This window comes from Neopelma chrysocephalum, unplaced genomic scaffold, assembly GCF_003984885.1.
Source record: "Neopelma chrysocephalum unplaced genomic scaffold, ASM398488v2 Primary Assembly neopelma1_74, whole genome shotgun sequence".
Classification (NCBI taxonomy): domain Eukaryota; kingdom Metazoa; phylum Chordata; class Aves; order Passeriformes; family Pipridae; genus Neopelma; species Neopelma chrysocephalum.
The window spans coordinates 9,512,121-9,532,033 of NW_020897735.1; the positions used below are offsets into that span (position 1 = coordinate 9,512,121).

General features: G+C 50.2%; 1 protein-coding gene and 1 long non-coding RNA gene across 6 annotated transcripts in view; one reads left to right on the plus strand and one right to left on the minus strand.

The window, feature by feature from the left end:
- The window catches only part of NR6A1 (nuclear receptor subfamily 6 group A member 1), a 58,385-nt gene that overhangs the window by 18,674 nt on the left and 19,798 nt on the right, over nt 1–19,913 (minus strand). For 2 of the 5 annotated variants that reach the window (XM_027687545.1, XM_027687544.1), the window contains exon 1: nt 2,088–2,311. The exons of 1 other annotated variant lie outside the window; for it this stretch is intronic. In XM_027687545.1, coding sequence (XP_027543346.1) covers nt 2,088–2,307 — 220 coding nt within the window. In that variant the 5' untranslated portion in view covers nt 2,308–2,311. Of the gene's footprint in view, nt 1–1,477; nt 1,616–2,087; nt 2,312–19,397; nt 19,852–19,913 lie in introns of those variants that run through there. 2 more of the 5 variants (XM_027687546.1, XM_027687548.1) reach the window with 2 other exon arrangements.
- LOC113969611 lies at nt 3,508–5,096 on the plus strand. The gene is made up of 2 exons (XR_003534906.1): nt 3,508–3,701; nt 4,909–5,096. It is a non-coding gene; the product is annotated as an uncharacterized LOC113969611 (long non-coding RNA).

Below are 19,913 nucleotides of genomic sequence, written 5' to 3' on the forward strand. Positions count from 1 at the left end.
GAGAAACGCTGCACCAGAGGAATGGCCAGTGCATCTCACTCTGCTCATGCTTTCCAGTAACGAAATCCCAAACTCGCAGTCTTATTCCCTCCTGACTCTGTTTCTGCCCAAGAAAAGTTCAGTCAAAAGAAAACCCTCATAAAAACCCAGAAATCATCAGCTGCTCTTTTTCGGGTCGGTATAAATCAAGAGCGGGCAGCTGATGAAACCCATCACCCTTCCCCGGCCTGGGACCCATCTCCATTTGCATATCAAAACCTCATCTGTGAAATGCAACTTCTGCCGGGCAGGGGAGCCCCGGCCGCGCTCCCTCACCCCGACACCCACCCCCGCGCCCCTCGGCACCCGGCCCGGCCGGGAGCGGCCGGGGGACCCTCACCCCGCCCCATCGTGCGGGATGGGCAGAGGATGGATCCCTCACTCCGGCCAGTTGTTGCACAAAGAGTTTGGAACAAAAGCCAGCGCAGCAGAAGGAGCCCGATGGCCGGGACGGCAGCCGGGGACAGGCACGAGGGTCCGGCCGCGCTGCCCCCGCTCCCGGACCCGCTCCCGGCTCCCGGTCCCTCTCCCGAGCGATCAACTTTCTCTAATCCAATTTAAGAAAAATAAAGCTCCGCGCACGGTCCCTGCCCTCGCTCCGGCGCGGCTGCAAATCCGAATTAACGCCCGAATTAGACCATTAATTTTTTTAATTGATACATTGTAAAGCGATAATATGAAGAACTGACTTACCTGCCTAAAACCAATTCTCTTGGCCCTAATGAAGCTGTCTAGATGTGCAACCACCGAGAGCGATGCAGAATTAAGAAAATCCGAGCCCAAACCCACCCCCAGCAGTCCGGGCTGAGGGAGCAGGGCCTGGGCACAACTGAAACAGTGACTTCTCCAACGTGTGCTGCCAAACACACCGTGTTCCCTCCTGAAATATTTCATCCTCACTCTGAAGAGGAGCTTTGCCGCTGTTTTCACTCACAGGGGGTAAAAAAAGGCTGCAAATACCGGGGGGCAGCGACGGTCCCGGGAGAGCCGGGCGGGCGCTATCGAGCGCCTCCGTGACCCCGATACTATCAATAATTAACGATACTAAAAAAAGCTCCTCCAGATGGTCGGAGGGATTAGGAAGTTTAAAATATAAACAAAAGTAAGCCACAAAACAAACTAATGCCCTCCCCTTTTTTTTTTTTTTTTAATTGCATAATCCCGCTCGCAGCCCGGGGCTGCTCTGCCCGGCCCCGCGCCCCGGGAGCCGGGAAAAAGGCAGCGAAAGGGGGAAAATCCGCACGGCTCCATCTCCCCCGCGGGTCCGGACGGTCGCGGACGGTCCCGGACAGTCCCGGACCCGCACGGCGCGGTCCGAGCCCCGCCGGCCGCGGGCGCTGGGACGGGGCGGCCCCGGGCCGGGATCGCCGGGGGGAGGCGGCCCCGAACCCGCGCAGCCTCCGCGGCACCGCCCGGACAAAGGCCCGGCCCCGCTCACCTTCCATGCAGGTCGAGTCCCGCTTCATCCCCGGCCGGCTCTAGGGCCGCCTCATGGCGGCGGCGGCCGGGCAGCCCCGCTCGGCCATCGCCGCTCGGCCATCGCCGCCGCCGCGGGCCGCCCTATGCTAACGACGTGATGTCAGCGCCGCCCCCGCGGGGGGGCCGGGCCGGCACACCGACACACCGACCGACAGACAGACTGACACACCGACACACCGACCGACACACCGACCGACTGACAGACCGAGTGACAGACAGACTGACAGACTGACTGACTGACACACCGACCGACACACCGACAGACCGACCGACTGACTGACAGACTGACTGACTGACACACTGACCGACTGACTGACAGACAGACCGGCCGACAGAGAGACCGACCGACCGACTGACTGACACACAGACTGACACACCGACCGACTGACTGACTGACACACCGACCGACTGACTGACTGACACACCGACTGACCGACAGACCGATTGACAGACCGACTGACAGACCGACCGACCGACCGACTGACTGACTGACACACCGACCAACCCACAGACTGACACACTGACCGACCGACAGACAGACCGACCAACTGACAGACTGACAGAGAAACCGACCCACAGACTGACAGACTCACAGACTGACAGACCCACAGACTGATAGACTGACAGACCAACTGACCGCCTGACAGACCAACTGATCAACCATCTGATGGACAGACTGATCAACAGACCAAGTAACCACATGACTGACTGACCGACCGACTGACCAACCACTGCCCCCGCCACAGGCACAGCCCAGGCAGTAGCCACCAGCTGTTGGACACTGGCCATCACCACCAACCACCGGCCATTGACCACCAGCTGTTCCCACTGGCCACCAGCCCCAAGCCAGAGTGTGGCCACCACTTTGCACAGTCCTTCCACCAGCTTCCAGGGCAGTCAAGAGAACTGCCCACTGCGGTATGAAACAGGCACCACTGACACACATCCCCCAGCAAAATCAGGGATCCCCAGTGTGAAAATACAGGTTGCCCAGAGAAGCTGTGGCTGCCCCATCCCTGGAAGTGTTCAAGGCCAGGCTGGACAGGGCTTGGAGCAACCTGGGCTAGTGGAAGGTGTCCTGGCCCATGGCAGAGGGTAGAATGAGACGGTCTTTATTGCCACTTCCACCCCAAACCGTTCTGGATTCTGTAACTCTATAAAAATTATTTCTTTATACTAATAACAACTCTTGGCCAAAAACTGATGTTTAGTTTTTAATCACAAGTGAAAAGCGAACTTGGGATCGATGGGTTTGACAACTCAGCAGACACAGGCAGCACCAGCCAACAGGCACAGCCACTCTCAGGCCAGTGTGGGCCAGACAGCACCGTGCTGCTCTTGAGCAAACCCCTTCCCATGCCCACGCCTGGCAGAGCACTCCCAGGGCACAACCAGAGCTGCTGTGAACATGGAGTGGGCTACAGTGCAGTTCACGTGTCCTTAGGGCTGCAGACATGAGGTGCCTGATAAACTGTCCTGGTGCTCAGCTGTGTTTGACCGAGCCCAAACAAATGCTCACCACACTGTGGCATTTAAGGGAATGCCCAAAAGCATTTCTGCTGATGCCCAATCCAACCTGTCCTCCAGATGACTGGATGTCTCAAAACTGGCTCTCCTCAGAAGCCACAGTCTGCTCTGTTCCTCATCCTGAGGACTGCGGGGTTTAAATGCACTCTCAGAAATGGCTGACTTAGAATAAACAAGGCACAGAGGCAACAAAAGAGGTCATATTTCACTTCTTCCCGAGCCTGAAATCTTATTGCTTTCTGGTGACATCCAGCAATGCAAATAACCCCGTGTGCATGCAGGGCAGAGCTCAGTGGCATCCTCCTGGCAGCCCAGGCACCCTGCTCTGGCTGACACCACCCGGGCAGGGGTCTGGCCACACGGTCTCAGAGGTTGCTGCCAACCCCAACCCCAACCTCAACCCTTCTGTGATTCTCTCTACTCATAATCCTGTTTTAACCCAGCGTTTCTGCACAGCAGGTGCACTTGCAGGAGCAAGCTGTTGCCAGCCCGCCCTGCACCGGGCCGGACTCTGCTTTGCTGATGCTGTAAATCTGTGCAGTTGCTGTGCTGGTCCGGGACACGCTCCTTGCACTGACCTCTCCTCTTCACCGTGGCAGTTCCCGGGCTGGGCTGTGCGAGGGGCCGGGGCTGTGCCCTCGCAGCGCATGGCCAAGGTAAGGCAGGCCTGGCTGCACTATTGACACAGCTGTTTGCAATTGTGCTGCTCCCAACGCTCGGCATTCTTCATCCTTCATCCCGTGTGAGCCCTGCGCTGGCTCCCGGCTCCCCTCCGAGAAGTGTGACCAGAATGCAGAGCGCTTGTTTTGTAACGCTGCGGTGTGATGTGGACACAGAGGGCTGAAATAAAGCAACTTAATCTCAGGATAACACAAAGTTGCTCCCACAACTGCTGCTGGGGCTCAAAATAGAGATACACCAAAAAAAAAAACCCAAAACCCAAAAAAACCAAACAACCGAAAAACCCCTCCTAATTCTGAAACTGCAATTATAGACAAAACCTGGCTGGGAAAAGGGATGATTGCCCTAACAACCCAAATCTTCCAAATTACTCAAACTTGCATTAAATACGCATCACAGTTTGTCTATAATAAATCCCCAAGGGCAGAAAATAATTGCAGAGATCTGGAACTATTCTCTAAAATCAGAGGCCAAACTGGAAATGGGCAGAGGGCAGGCAAAGAGACAGGAAAGATGAATTCCCTCATCTGACCCAAACAGCCTTGCAGCAAGTCTGGGCAAAGGAAAAAGAGAGTGGCTGGTTCTTATTTTGGCCTGAATCAACCAATTCCCATGCCAGATGGAAAAAGCTGATGCTACTGTAACCAACATCTAAAATTTTAGAATGACACCAATTCATAACAGGAAAAGCCAAAACCATTGCCCAAAAATGGGCAAGTGGCACTGCTGCCTGCAAGGGATTCATTGTCCTGATTTAAAGCCACGAGGGATGGGCATGGGAGGCAAGAGGAGGTGCTGCCCCTCTCCCCAGGCATGTGCCACGAGACTGCCCTTCCAAAGAGAAGGAATTCTTAAGAGATGTGACTTTTTCAGAAATACAGAGCTAAACTGCCGTCACAAGCCAGCACCAAAATGGGTTGAATAGTGCCAGGCCAGGCCAGTGCAGGTCTCTCAAGACACTTTCTGCCAGTACCATCACTTACCACAGCCCATCCCTAAAAGCTTTGATGAAAACCCCGAATTTGGGCAGAGCAGGGCTGGCAGAGCCACGTGGCCCCAGGACAGGGGCAGCCCTTCCTCACTCTTGCTCTCCCACCCACAGCCACCGTTTCATAATTCCCCGGGCTCCAGCGAGGCTCTGCCCATTTTCATGACAATCGGGGCTCTGTTGTGTCCCTGCAGTTTGAGCCATCGGTCCCTTTGTGGCACGAACAAAGTCCGGGCTGTGGATAACAAAACCCAGCACATCTCGGCGCTGAGGGTGACAAACCCCGAGCTGCCCCACACCACCGAGCTGGCCACGGACCAAACTACAACAACCAAGTGGATTTGATTTCAAGCAGCAAATAGATCCTAAGGAAAATACTCAACTCCTGGCTTTGTTTTCATTTTATCAACAAATGGTGCCCCTGGCAGCACCTCTGCTGTGCAACACCAGCGGCCTGAGCCCGCGCGGTTCGGCAGGCGCAGGGAACGTGCCAGGGAACATGCCCTGAACCAACCTGGTTTGCAAATGTAGCTGGATAAATTATATCAATTCTGATTAACACATCTCAGCAGCCTCAGTACTGCGGATGTTACCACTTCCAGCCACTGCAGTGAGAGAACTGGTTGCAGGTAAACACAGCACGTACTTTCCCCCCAAAATCTATTCCCCTCTCCCTGTGTATGCAGGTATTTCAGAGAAAATTTAAAAAAAAATGTAAAAAATTTCTTAGAGAAGCTGTGGAAGGAACTGCATGGAACGATAATAAATATCCACCTGACGTCCTGTGATATTGGTTTAACAACAGATCGGGTAATTCCTCTGCTCCCCAGCGTTAAATGCACCAGGAGCGTGGAGTTAATAATTCTGCTGAAGGTGGTCACTTGGTGCACATAAAATTAAGCAATTTCCTCCTTCTTACTAGTTTGATATGTCACTGTGTAAATAGAATCCTCTTATCAGTTTCCAGAGTTATCTGGTTTTTTATATTTTTATTTGCCTGGCTACCAAATTTGCCGTCCCAGTCTATTGAGGGCTTGCAAGAAGCGTTTCATTGCACCTCCCTTGGTGGGTGACAAACAGCAGAGAGCAGCTCTGTGGAACAGAGGAAAAGGCAGGGGGAGGTTAAGGGCTCCTCAGAGAGGTCGCCTTCAGAGGAAAAAAGGAAAACAAATGGGATTGTAGGCATGGGAAGTATATGGTTTTACTGCCTTAGCAGGAAAGTACAAGAAAGGAGAATTGCAAAGGGAGAAGCTTTACATTTCTATGAGCAGGCAATTGAGCTCCATTCCCTTCCTATGGGATGACTCCATCCATTCTGGGAGCACATCTCCTGTAACTCCCGGTAACCAAATCAGGTCACACAGTGTCAGATCATTCTGGAAAACGTGGGGAAGTCCTTGGGCTGGGTCCCCACTGCGAACATCAGCCCTGCAGTTGCATTATACTTTGAAGATAAACTTTCAGAGATCTACCCAGACAGGACCTTCCAGCCTTTCCCTGAATTGGAGCAGGAAGAGGATGACGGTGAAATAACTGAGGACTCTGAATGAAGATTTTATACAACCACGTAGGAAATACCTAAAATCAGATGAGAGACCAGTGCATATAAAGTAATCTAATGATATGGACCTGAAATTTATTGTAAAAACTGTTATTTAAGTGTTCCTGGAATATTATTATCAGAACCAAGCACTGCATAGCTGGGGCAACAGTGGGCCCAGGGCAGGATCCGACCCTCACACCCCATCCTGTCCTCCTGTGGTCAGTTCTGTCTCCCACAGGCCGATATGCAGGCACAGAATCCATCAAGCAAACAGCAGCAGGGCTTTGTCCCAGCATATCCCACCCCCAGAACCAGTGCACCCATCAACCAGCGTGGGCACAAGTGAGCCAAAAGCTTTTCATCCCAAACCTGGGCAGAAAATTATGTTTAGCAGGATGCAGGAAATGAGGAGAGGCCCGTAGGGCAGGAGGCAGAGAGTATCTCCTGGGTTTGAAGGGGTGGAAAAAGTTTTGTGCATTAAAGTGATAAACTGAAAAGCCAAAAAATGATTTTACGGCTGACTTAGACAAACTGGATTCACACAGCTACAGCAGCCTGCTGCAGTTGCTGATGTTTTTAATAATATCAACAACAGACCAACTTTGTTATTATAAGTGTAATTATTATAGTTCTCAGCACTATTTACAAATCGCAGTTTGGTGCTGAGCAGCAATTTTTTGTATACCCAGGGAAAAACAAACAAACAAACAAACAGTGAGGATGTTTCCTCAAATTTCAGGTCAGATGGCAAAACAAAGAGGAAAAAACCTTCAGAACTACAGATGTAGGTCCTGTACCTGCACCAACACATTGTTGTGACCACAGAGGCTCAGGAGCTGCTTTGGACCATTAGGAGCTGGGGCAAGTCCTGTTTGGGAACAACCTGGCTGCTCCGTGCCTCTCATACACCGTGCAAGGAATGCAGAGGTGGCACCTCGTTACTCTGTGGAGAGACGTGGGGGACACGTGGGACGGGGCCGCGATGCCGAGCACGGGCAGAGCATCCTTGGTGTGTCAGGGCTGTCACCAGGCACAGAGAGACGCCTGGATTCTATGGAAAGGGAGAAAACACCGACAGATCCTCACCCTTGGGCTTCACGGCAGGTTTAACACGTGTGCTGTGCTGAAGGGTTCCTGTGGGCTCGCGGGAGATGGGCCCCCAGCCCCGACCCCCGGGCAGGGGCTCAGCCCCTCCGCGCCCGCTGCCCCTTCCCCGGGCCATGGTGCCGGACAGGCTGGACAGGAGCTGGACTGGAGCTGGACAGGAGCTGGACAGGAGCTGGACAGGAGCTGGACAGGCCGGACAGGAGCTGGACAGGAGCTGGGCAGGAGCTGGACAGGAGCTGGACAGGCCGGACAGGAGCTGGACAGGAGCTGGGCAGGAGCTGGACAGGAGCTGGACAGGAGCTGGACAGGCCGGACAGGAGCTGGACAGGAGCTGGACAGGAGAGGGCAGCATCCGACCGGCGGACACGGCCGGACCCCGGAGCGCAGCCACCGCAACCACGGACCCGTGGAACAGGCTGAGCTGGAAGGGACCCACAAGGACCATCGAGTGCAAATCTTGGCTCTGCACAGGAACACCCCGAGAGTCCCCCTGGACTGGGCACGCCGCGGATCGGGCTCTGCCAAGGGCACAGTCAATACGAACCCGCATTTCAGCACCAGCTCCGGTCTCGGCTTTGGGGTGAGAGCCCTCCTGGCCCCAGCACTGCCCCGAACAGCTCTGCAGCATCCTCACCTCCGGGGTGCCACAGGGGATCGAGACACAAACGAGTCCTGCTCATGGGCTGGCACCTCGGTTTTATTTTTACTGCAATTAGCTCTCCTGTCATTAGAAGCAGATATTTAAAATGTCCTTTTTTTCCCCCTCAATCTTCTTTGAGTATTCCATTTAACTTGTTGAAGTTTGTAATCCTTTTTTTTTTTTTAACAGGGAAAGGAAAAGATGATCAGAAATGTCTTTCCAGAATTTACAAACATAGGAATAAAACTATGGAGGAACCATCTGACCCTGACAATACCCCCAAACTTCCCCTTTGTTCCCAGGTAGCTGGCCAAGAATACATCCATGCAGAAAACAGCATATTGCACTCAAAAAAACCCCCATCACCCCAACTCTCAGCTTCTGTAAGAACCCCTGCCAACACCTCAGCTTAGAGACTGACTGATTTACCACCTAAAACATATCTCACCGTAACCCCCTATAAACCACAATTACTTCTTGAGATGTTGTCAAGTTGAAATAAAATTGTGAAATGTCAAAATCTATGGAAAATATATTTGTCAGAATGGCAAGGGCAACTGAGGGAAGAGAAAGTGGCACGGGACAACAGGGCAGGAGAAATCCCATACTCAACAAATCCTTATGTAAATTCAGTTTCCTTCCTAGAGGGCCTCAAAGCAGAAAGGAAAGGCAACCAGCACAGCAAGGTGGCCCAGTGACACACCTGGCCCTGTTTTAGGGGGATCAGGGTCCATGATTTGTCACCCCCTTTCGCTGTCCAGCCACAATGGGAAAGGCCCAGCTCAAAGCTGCAGTGGTGGCTCCTCAAGAAAAATGCTTTCATAATTTTGTTTCTGCTATTCCAGATGTGAGGGAAATGTTGCCATGAGCTACACAGGTTGTCCTGGCTGCAAAGTCGATTCCTTGTGTGCACAGCAGGTCATGTGATTTCAGCACACCACCACACAGGAGGACAGTGCTGGGGAAGTTAAATCTTTGTATTCAGTCCAGTCCTTTGGAGGAGACTGGAAATCTGGGCACTTCTGCTCTGCTCCCCCCTCCTACTAATATTGCTCCCACTTCTGAACAGGGCAAGAGCTGAATCCTGAAAAAATACCTTTTACCTCCCTGTATTCCTCCTGCTAAACCTCATCCTTTCCTCCTGATAAACTAGATAATTCACACATCACCTCTACCAGCTGCTCCTAGGCCCAGATACCACCCACCCCAGACAGCACAAGGTCCCAAATTAAGATGTACGTGACTCAAAGAAGAGCCAATTTTATTAGACTAACACCGGAGGAAAAAAATCTTCCATCTTCCTGTCGTTGGTGAAGCCTCACAGGACAAAGTATTCCCATGCCTGTTCCTGACAGGGAGCCAGTTCCTGCCCCAGTGCAGGGACTGCTGCTTTGGGTGTAAAGGCTGAATCCAACATGCAGTATTTAAGACAATTAGGTTTTCAAAGAAACTACACTAAACATTTCTTTCATGTGTAATCAAATTATGTTAAAGCAAACCTCATAATTTAAACCATTCCATTGGTCAGCTCCTATTTGTTTTCCCTGCACCCTCATTTTTGCTCCAGATCTGTCACATTACATTAACACCTTTCCTACTCACTGCCTACAGAAATAACAGCCTTCGACATGCCTGCACAATCCATTTGTCCTGCTCTAATTACTTTTTGACATAGCCTCTTCTGCTGTTATCTTGCCTTTTCTGACCTCTGTCTGTATTAAAGCCATTTAAAACAATCTTTAAACTCGGCATCTATTGTGATGTGTCTTATATGATACTGCTGGAGCATCAGTCAGCAACATTTTGTAAATCAAATATTTAAATCTATGGTAATAAGATAATGTGCTTGAGCTGGAAAGCTACTGCATGGTGGTAACAGCTACAACTGGCTGCTCACAACACAAGCCCCCAGGACTGCAGCACATTTTCAGGATGGAATTCCTATAGTCACAAAACTGTTGTACATAGGGAAGCTGCTCAAAGATAAACAGGGTCTTCTGTGCACTAAGGAATTTCCTTTAATTTCACAAATGGGGAGGAAAGCAGGAGAAACTGGGAAAAGTGGTCATCCTGCACAACAAACCCAAACAACCTCCAGACAAACCCAGCAGACAGGAAGAGGAGCAGGCAGGGTGCACCAACAATGCAGCCCATGACAAATCCCACTCTTCTCCAAACCCAGAGAAGAAACCATGAATCTCTAATCCCAATATCCCTCTGTTTTCATCAAGCCCATTCAAAAACTGTGCCCTCATTTTCTTTTGTGGTGATTCACAGAAGATGAACCTCTAATTACCAGCTACTTCCCTGGCTGGAGCAGCAGAGGATCTGCTCTGTGCCAAGTGTCTGCTTTGGAGTCAAGAACTTATTCCACATGGTGGAACTAATTTTTTGGATATCAAGTTGATCCCAACGTACACACGTCTCACGATACAGTCTAACTACATCTTCACATGCTATTTTCCACATGATCCAGCCTCATGCTAACTTAATTGGTAGCTAGTCAATATTTTACTCACATTAGAAGAGACTTCTCAAACCTACATTTGCTCTGGTTCATTTACAGGGTAATTATCCAGTTCACACCAAGTCTGGTCTTCTAGATCCAGCCAGAGCAGACACAGGCACAGCTCTGCTGGGAAAGCACAGCTCTATACTTTGTCTTCCAGATGACAGCACTATAAAACCAATGGGGGACAAAACCAGAGTCAATTAAAATACATTAAATGCAATGCAACAATTCCATGATTTGTCATAGAGATTTTATTTCTCTGAATTCCTCTAACTGTGTCCTCAGGACATTAAATCCCATGAATGCTGTGTAAAGCTCTTCTCACAACACTCTCCTATGCTCATTTTTATTTTCCCCTTTCTCTTTCCTGTCAGCAGCCCTGACCACAAACCTCGGCCTCATTAAGGCATCTCAGCAGAGAAGGGACCCGTGGATGCAGGACCAGAGCAGTCTGCTGGAAAAGCAGGAGTGGGAGATGCTGCTGTGCTGGAGCACAGCTGATGGAATGGCTTTTCAGCAATATTGACCTCGCAGGGCATCCAGTAGCAGGAGTGGGTCATGCTGAAACATTGATTACTGAAACAGTGAGTTTATAGGGGACCAAAACCAACAGACACCAGACCTGGAACCGAGGCCGTAGAGATTTCCAAATTTTGTGCCCCATGAGTGAAGAGGCTCCAAGCTCCCCTGTACAGTGGCCTGGAACAGCATCTCCAGAGCAGCCACAGGCAAAGTCAGGGACTTAATTCCTTGTGCAGGAACCTCGTGCTAGGAGGACACCCACGTTAGGACTGTGATTAGTTCTTAACAGATGCCTCTAAATTGCCTGCTGGAGGAAGCCACCTTTCCCCGTGACTGATGCTGGCCCCCGAATTAGGGGGGTTGATTTCCCCTCATTAAGCCTGTCCTGAGCTGCTCTCTGCGGGAACAACCGGCCTCGCCACGGCTCCAGAGGGACACTGGAACCCACGGAACCCCCGCCACCGCCCCGGTTCTCCTGGCCTTGGGAATGTGAAGATGGCAGATCAGCTGAACCAAACAAGCTCTCCCTGTTCCTCTCAGAGCGCTGTGTGTGCTGGACAGACAGACAGACAGACAGAGCTCCCTTCCCGGCTCTCCCGGCCTCGCTGGCTGCCGACCATTTCCATAAATCCTCCCACAATGCAGCGCAGCGGGTTTTTAGCCGGAGGGATCCTCGGCAGCACGGGGTGCTGTGAGAAACGCGAGATGGTTTTAGAGGAAACATGTAAGATTCAGATTTGAAATTAAAATGATCTGCCCCGACGACGGCGCCTGGATTTCTACATTAAATTTTTGACATTCCAACGGTGTGATATGTTCGCGTTGCTCACCCGGGGTAATCCCACACGGTTTTGAGAAGTTAAAAATTAAAATCTGCAGCAGGGTTTTTATCATATATCTTGGAAACAAGGCAAATAGAAAACTCCCAGTGCTCACCACCAGGCATCTTATCAGCAGAAACTACGGGGCTCTTTGTGCTGTGTTGTGATGACTTTGCAGCACACGTACTCCTGAAAACAGCCCTTGCTATTCACAGGAGACACCCTCGATGCTCAGATCCACGGATCTCACGGGGAGGTGCCACACCGGGTGTCAGAACAGCCTAAATCGCATCCAGCAAGTTCCTACACCAAATTTAGCAAACTGTGCTCAAACTACATCTACAGGAGCAAGTGTAAGATGTTAGATAAGGGCCACACCGGGATTACATACAGTCAATATTTGGTTAAATCAGGAATTATACACTTATAAGTTCTGGAGATACAAATGTCACTTAACAAAACAGAACATAAATACCCACAGGGCAGCAACCCTCTTCTTTGAAGCAAAAGAGACATCAGCTTTTCCTGCGTGAGTCCTGCCGAAACCTAATTACATTATCGCTTGTTATTTGTAACAAAATATAAACATTTCCCTCATGCCCCCAGACCACAATCACAGAGGAACCCCTACACCCCACCTCAGTATATACCATCGTGTAGGATATAAAGCACTCTGACCTAGTCCCATCCACCCACTAAATTGCTCCAAAGTTTTCCTTGCACATATTCTCTGCAAGTCCAGGGAGAAGCTGCTTTCTGCACTGGCAATACAGCGAGCAGGGTGACAGTCTAACATGGTGTCCTGCTGAGATCCAAGAATAGCAATGCCTTAAAAGGCAGCGATGTTGAGATCACAAGGAAAAGAGAATTAGGGCACAGCTGTGGAGTTCTGTAGGCTAAAACATAGACTCAATATGTCAGAGAAAATTAAATCACAGAGCTACATGTAATTTCTAGTCTCATTTGGAACTTCGCTGTAGCTGTGCAGAATTTGTGCTCGGGTCATACATGTGAGTCGCTGTGTTTCTGCACACAGGGATAAAACATGAAGTTAATTTAAAAAGAGAAAACAAAGGAGTTATATGCAGCAGTAACAGAAACATCTATGTTTGGAAGGATGTGTACATGCTACTGCAGCTCACCCACAGTTCTGTGGGCAGCTCTGGAGGACAGGCAGCAAAGCTCCAGCCCCACCTGTGACACCAGCAGAGCTCACAGCCTCACCTGCAGCACAAAACAAAGACAAACTGACCCAACACACACAACAGATCTGAAAAACGCCTGCTTTCCTGTGCTTGTCAGACGAGGGAAAGGGACCCTTCCTCAAAAATGAAGGTACCAAAACTGATAACAAACTTTTGCACAGGCTTTCCCCTCAAAGAAGTGATGTTACGTTTTACAGAATGGTATCTATATATAAATTTTCCAGTATTTCTTCATCCCTGAAGCCCAGTACCAGCTTCTCCTCTGAAAGCATTCAATATCCACACAATGCAGTCCATTATCCTCTGCCAATATCTACTATTGCCATCTGAGTCCAACTAATGAATTTTTTGGGATATTGGGGTTTGTGCCCTGAGCTGGGAGGTTGGTGCCTCATATCCAGTGTCTTCTCCCCAGCTCCAGACAAACCTCCCAAAGCCACTGTGGCAGAGACCAGCAGAGCTGTCAGATGGTAAGAACTGTGGATTCCCTGGGAGTCCCTGGATAAAAAGCTGGCCTTTGGGCAGAGCAGGACAGGCTGGACGCAGGGAGCAGCTGAGCAGTGCCTCACCTGCATGAGCCCAGGCTTCACCAGAGCAGCAGACTGAAATTACCTCTTCAAAAGGCTCTAAAGGCCAGGGACAGATAAGAGAGAAGATGGAGGAGATAAAGAAGCTGGTAACAAGGGAGCAAGAGACTGACTGGGGTGAGGCTTAGATGGCCAGGCTTTCCTAAATCACTGGTACTTGAGCACTGTGGTGGTACAGAACAGCAAGAAAACAGAGGTGGGAAGCTGCAGTAATTACGCCTGTGTTCAGCTAAGTGTGTTTCCTGTGGAGCTCACAGAGCATGGCTGATCTGTTGGTATCAGCCATCCTTTGTCCCTAAAGAGATAAATTATACCTCTGATTTGTATATGAAAGTTCAATAACTCTTAATGGTTATGCTTGACTGCAGACAGAGCTGCGGACTAACATCTCCAGGAGTCAATTCCTACGAAGGGGTAATACATGGAGAGATTTCACAAAGTGAGAGAGTTCAGCAGCCAACAGCCAGGGAGAAGTGAAAACATGCCAGGGAGGGATGTGCAGGGGCAGCCCAGGGAGTGCCTGGACGGGGGACAGGGCTCAGCAGGATGGGACCTGTTGACCCCTCGACCCCATCTAGCAGGTGGCACCCTGCCCATGGCAATGGGCTTGGAATTAGATGATCTTTAAGGTCCCTTCCAACCCAAGCTGTTCTGTGGTTCTATGACCCACCTCCTACTGCTGGAGCTCCAGAGCAGCGTGCACATGGCACTGCTCCAGAGGAGGAGGAATGCACCGTGATAGCCATCACATGGGGAAGGGGATAACCCAGGAGTGCAGGAGATGAGCAGAAGGGGTGTGTGAATGCAGCCTGCAGTGATGGAGGAGAGGAGCTCTTCTGGAAACTGCCAATACTGGGAAGGGTTAACAGGGCAGTCCCCGAGGACGGGCGCTGCACGCAGGGGCACACGTGCACTCCACGATTTAATTAACAGAGAAAACGCCAAATGCTGGAGACGAATTGCTTTTCCCGAGCAGAACTATGTATTACCTACTTTAAGCACAGCCCGGTTCATGCATATGCAGTGTTCTCCACGAACACCGCACGTGGTGCGGGAAACAATCCCGTAAATGAGGATGCGAAAGGAGGTCACTAATTCTCCCGGAATATCTGCGGGATGCAGGCGCGGCCCCGCACGCGATCCGTGCCCACCGCGGGGTCCCGGCGCTGCTCCGGGCTGTGCCAGCGCCGCCCGCCCTGACCCACTTTCCCCGCAGCATTTCTGCATAGCGACAGAGGTCCGAGCAGGACAAGTGTCCCCTCCCAGCCCACCGGATTCTCCGTTTCCCACTGCTTCCACTGCAAGGATGTGTCCAGCGTTTTACACGCGGGCACACACGAGCATTCGGCACTGCACACGAATGGAAGTAAACACAGAAGTGCCAGGAAGAGAAGGAATTACAACAACAAAATCCCGTTCTTGTTTGCAGAATATTCCTCTGAAGTAGGCACGGGGCTATGACAGCGGCTACACGAATATCCATCCCATGGATCCTCCCTGGAAGAAGCCTGGCAGTTCCACTCCGGCCAAAGCTCTTTTAAAGGGACTTTGCTCATTTCTGGCTGGTCTGAGCATTCCTGCTGCCCCGAACCAATCCTGCCCTTTCCCTCCCACCAAAAGGAATCCTAATGTACTGAGCCACCCAGAAAATTACAATTCCTTCATTAGCCCCAGCCAAAGCTCTGAACACTGTGAGGAAATGCATTTTCCCACCCCAAGCCCCTCACACCTCTCGTACTGTCCTATTTCCTACTCTCTCAGCCCCTATGGAATTACAGTGTATTGACTGCAGATGCACTGGCAGTTCTGATGTCATCTCAAGGCTTTTTCTTTTTTATTTTTTTTTCTAGGTGAAGCATCTATATTTCCTCTGTTCTGAAATTTTGTGCTGAAACTATAACAAGCCAAAAATCTCTTCAATGGGAAATTTCACAAGCAGAGGATTATGACTTCAGCTCCAGAATAAGCAGCAGGAGCAGATGGAACTCTTCAGAAACAATGATTCCATTTTCATGCAAATTTCCTTAGTAGTTAAAAAAAGACGAGGAAGAAAAAAACCACCAAGATATCAGAATGGTTTCTAAATGGAAGGTTTTTGAATGATGCTAAAAGCAAAGGGCTGGTAGCTCTCCACAATCCCAAGCATTTTAGCAGCAGCCAGTGGAAAAAAAAAAACCATGACAAACTAAACCCAGGCTCCATCCCCTCTCAGAGTCAGGATAAGGGAAAGGGAAAATGGAGCGAGAGCGTATTTTAGTTTTTATGATTTTCAACATCCTCGGTTTTGTGCTAATGCACACTTCAGAGCTAATTCTTATGCTCTTTAGGAGCACAGGCTTCATTCATGAAGCAGCATGACAAAAATTCTTTATCCACTTGATGACTACAGAAGGTGACAGGCAGCGAGGCGCAGCAGCCACGGGGACCCTGTCGGAGTGCTAACCTGCAGCGCTGCTCCCCTGATTGCAGCAGCACACACATGCATTTTTCATAGCCCAAATGTGGAAACCCAGCCAATTCTTTTGTTATTAATACTGGCAGCATACCCTAAACAACAAATAATGCACGGAGTTAGCAGACCCCGTTTCTGGCCCTTCCACTGACTTCTTACTCAGTTTTGGTCTTGTGCCTTCCTTTTGCCCTTGTGTTTACTCCTCAAGTGAGACAATTCAGGCTATTCCCTCGCTCCCAGAGTGGTGAGGACAACAGGCTTTGCACACCACGGAGTGGGACTGCCCCTGTGCCACACCACAGCACCAGCCACTGCCCTGCTGTGCACACAGAACACACACTCATGGTAGGAACTGGAACTCTTCGGAAGGCCCAGGGAATTCTACTTTTACAGGCTGCTCCTTTAAACTGAGGTTTTAAAGCCGAGAGGGAACAACATGCACCGAGGAGCGGGAATGCAACCAGCTGCTGTCTGTCCCTGCCTCCCCTGCCCGTGGGACCGGGGGAATGCTGCAGCCAGGGCTCTGTCCCTGTGCAGCATCCGGGTGCCAGCACAGAGCTGCTGCCACTGGGCAGCTCCGGCCCCAGCCACGGTTCCTTTGGATCACCCTCTCCAAATCCAACTGTCCTTCCTGGCACAGTCTTGCCCTGATGCTGCTCCTGGTGTTTTGCAATGAGGCTTCATAATTGCCTATCAATTCTATCAAACAATTTCTACCTCACTCAGCTTCACATTGATTTTTTAAATTAGTTTTATCCTGCTTTTCCCATGCAAAAGCAATATAAAGTTGGTTTCAAATAAGGCTACAAAGAGTGTTAGAGGCTTCTGAGCCATGTGTTCAATACCAAGAATACTTCTGTTTAATCCCATTCTACCTACACTTATCCCTTTCATCATGTCGCTGGCCAAATCTTTTCACTTTGAATTTGCTCTCAAACTGAATCTCCTTCCTTCCTCATCTAGTTAGATGGATTTAAGCAATGACAGCTACTGAAAGGACAGAGCACAGACAAAATAACCTCAAAAATGGGCTCAACAAGCTCTTCCTTGCTTACTTCTGAGCAGAAGGATGTAAAGAAACAATTTCCTCAGTTAATCCTTCTTTGACCCAAATTAACTTTTTCCAAACTATTTTCTTAAATAATTTGTTTTACAGTCTTGCCTGAATAAACTCGGCAATAGACATGTCCCAGTTGCCCAAGGAAAGGAAGAGAACAGCAGTGGGGAGGGATAAGAAGATAATTTAGCTGGTCCAACCAGTGCAGTGCCACATGTTAGGGTGGTGGAAGAGGGGAGGTTCAGATTAACTCTGGATTTCTCTTTATTTCTCGATAAAGATGCAATAGGGGGAGAAAAAGACACATATCCTATCCTTTAACCCCCCACATGTTCACGTGCTGGGCTTTGAGGTATGAAGAGAAACGAGACCCATCTGCCCCAGGTCTCGCCTGTCTGGGTCAGCACATTGTATCTGAGCAAACTCACTGGAAGGTTCTTCTTTCCTCCTCCCCCTGACTGCAGGATGAGAACTGCCAGAAAGACTCAAGAATAACTGGGAGAAGCACAAGGGAGCACCAGCATTGCCTCTCCTTTAGCTGCCTCAACAGACCTCCACTGCTTTTCCCTTTTGACTTGGGGTAAATTTTATGCAGCAAAATCTAACACCAAGCTGGTGACAGCACTGTAAAATGTCTGAAGGGCTGAAAACTGGGCCGACCCCCACCTCCTGCCCCCAGCCCCATCAGCACTGACAGGGTCCTGCAGGGCCCAGCTCTGGCTGGCAGGAGCAGCCGTGGCACCACGGCCGCAGTGCCCTTGCCTGGGGAGCTTGTTCTCCACGGCTGCTCCAGCAGTTCACTTCCCAATAGGAAGTGATGTTTTCCATAGACTTAGTGAAACACGGTTCTAATTTAGTAATTGCAGCGCACGTCCAACTGAACAGGACCTGGTGTTTGGAGAATGAGAGCAGTGGAATTAGGACGAGCCTCAAAACACTCAAGCGACTCAGCCGTTTGAAGATCACCTCTGATGTGGGGACAGAAAGAGGCACCTGGAGACTGGCATGTGGTTGTGTTTATACCCTGTGCCAAAACACTGCCCCCTTTTCTAGACCCTAACATTTCATATTGAGGACTTTTATATTATTTCTGCAAATATTAAAATGGGATCCGCAGCCATTCAGATGCCTTGTAAAGCCCATATTACCCTCAAACACCCTCTTAAGGTTTCATCTTTTATCTTTCCTAAACAGGATCAGAGATGATGTGTGTTTTTAAGTCAGAAGCACATTCATAACCCAGCGAGCACCAGAACATGTATTTTAACAGCAGCATCAACTACGTTTCAGTAGAATCACTAAAATCACCAAGTGACTTGAGAAGTGAAAGATAATCTTTGAAAGAGGAGGCAGAGGAAGCTGTCTGGGAACTGGAAAAGTTACCAGACTGGTGATTATGGGCAGAATGGACAGCAGATATGAGTTATCTCCTTCACACTCATGACAAGGAGGTGAGAACCTCTCCATCCCCATCAATAGCAGCTGCATGGCACTGATATGAGCCTGGGTCACTATTAAAGCAGCATGTCAAGCTTTTTTTTTTCTTTTTCTTTCCAAACTGCTTCCTTTTGGACGAGCTCCATGTAACTGTCACTTGCTTTCTCATTTCATTTTCATTTTCCATCTATGCATTCATCCAGCCCTTGAGGGGGAATTCTACAGAAATCCCTGTCAAGAATGCCCACAAGGGCCCTCTGACCCACCCCCTCACTGCTCTGCATCCCTGCCAGTGACATCACAGCACGTCCAAAAAACTCAGCAAACCCCAGTTCAGTCTGACCAGCAAAAGGGCAGGAACTGCTGGGACACTTTCCCTTCCTCCATCACTTGTGGCTGCCCCAGTGCATGTGCTCTGTCCCAGGGCACTGGGGCTGCTGGGCCACCAAAGCAGAGGAACCCAGAACCACCAGTAAGAGTTACTGAAAGCATTTAACAACAGCAAAACACATGCAGTGTTAGAAAGAACCTTCCCTATGGTGCAGGACTGTAGGTTGGAAGGGACCTCAGGAGCCACCCAGTCCAACCTCCCCTCCAAGGAGGGTGCCCAGTGCTTTGGTCTGCCCGGTGTCAAAATGTTCTCAGAGAAGAAAGAAAGGTCAATGGCTGAAAACAATGAGAGAAAGGTGACTAAGAAACCTGGAAGAGATTGAGGTGAGAAAATAGAACATGGACATTAACTTCACACTTCTCAGCCTCCGGTTCCCTCTGAAAACTTGACAAAAACAAAATTAGTGCACCTCTGTGTGATTCTGGACACATCCCAGTGTCTTGTTTCACTGTTCCAGCACCCTTAGAGGATACGAACAAGTTCGTGGGAGCAGCTTTGAGCTTTGTCAGTCTCAAACCACCGAAACTAGCGAGGTAGTGGAATTCATTCATCCTCAGGTGGCCTCATCGAGAACGTGCTTAAAGGCGTTTTGTTTCTGCCCTGCCAAACAAACGGCAATGTCCTTCTCGCTGTGCTAGAAAGTGGAAGGGAAACAAAACCGTGTGGAAAACCCCCTCGATGTTACGTGCGGTTCAGGGCAGCTTTGCCCATGGGATTTTGGGGACACCCCCGGGGTTTTCCAGCACCCCCGCGTTCCTCGAAGGCGCCGGAGCCGCTCTGTGACACATCTTGGGAGTCTTTAAGTGCGACCACGAAGCGGCATCGCGCCCGGCCTTGCCCGTAACCCAGTTTCCCGGTGGCCCGGAACGCCCGGGCACAACCCGGCCGGGGCTCGGGAGCCGGCGGAACCAGGCCCCGCCGCCGC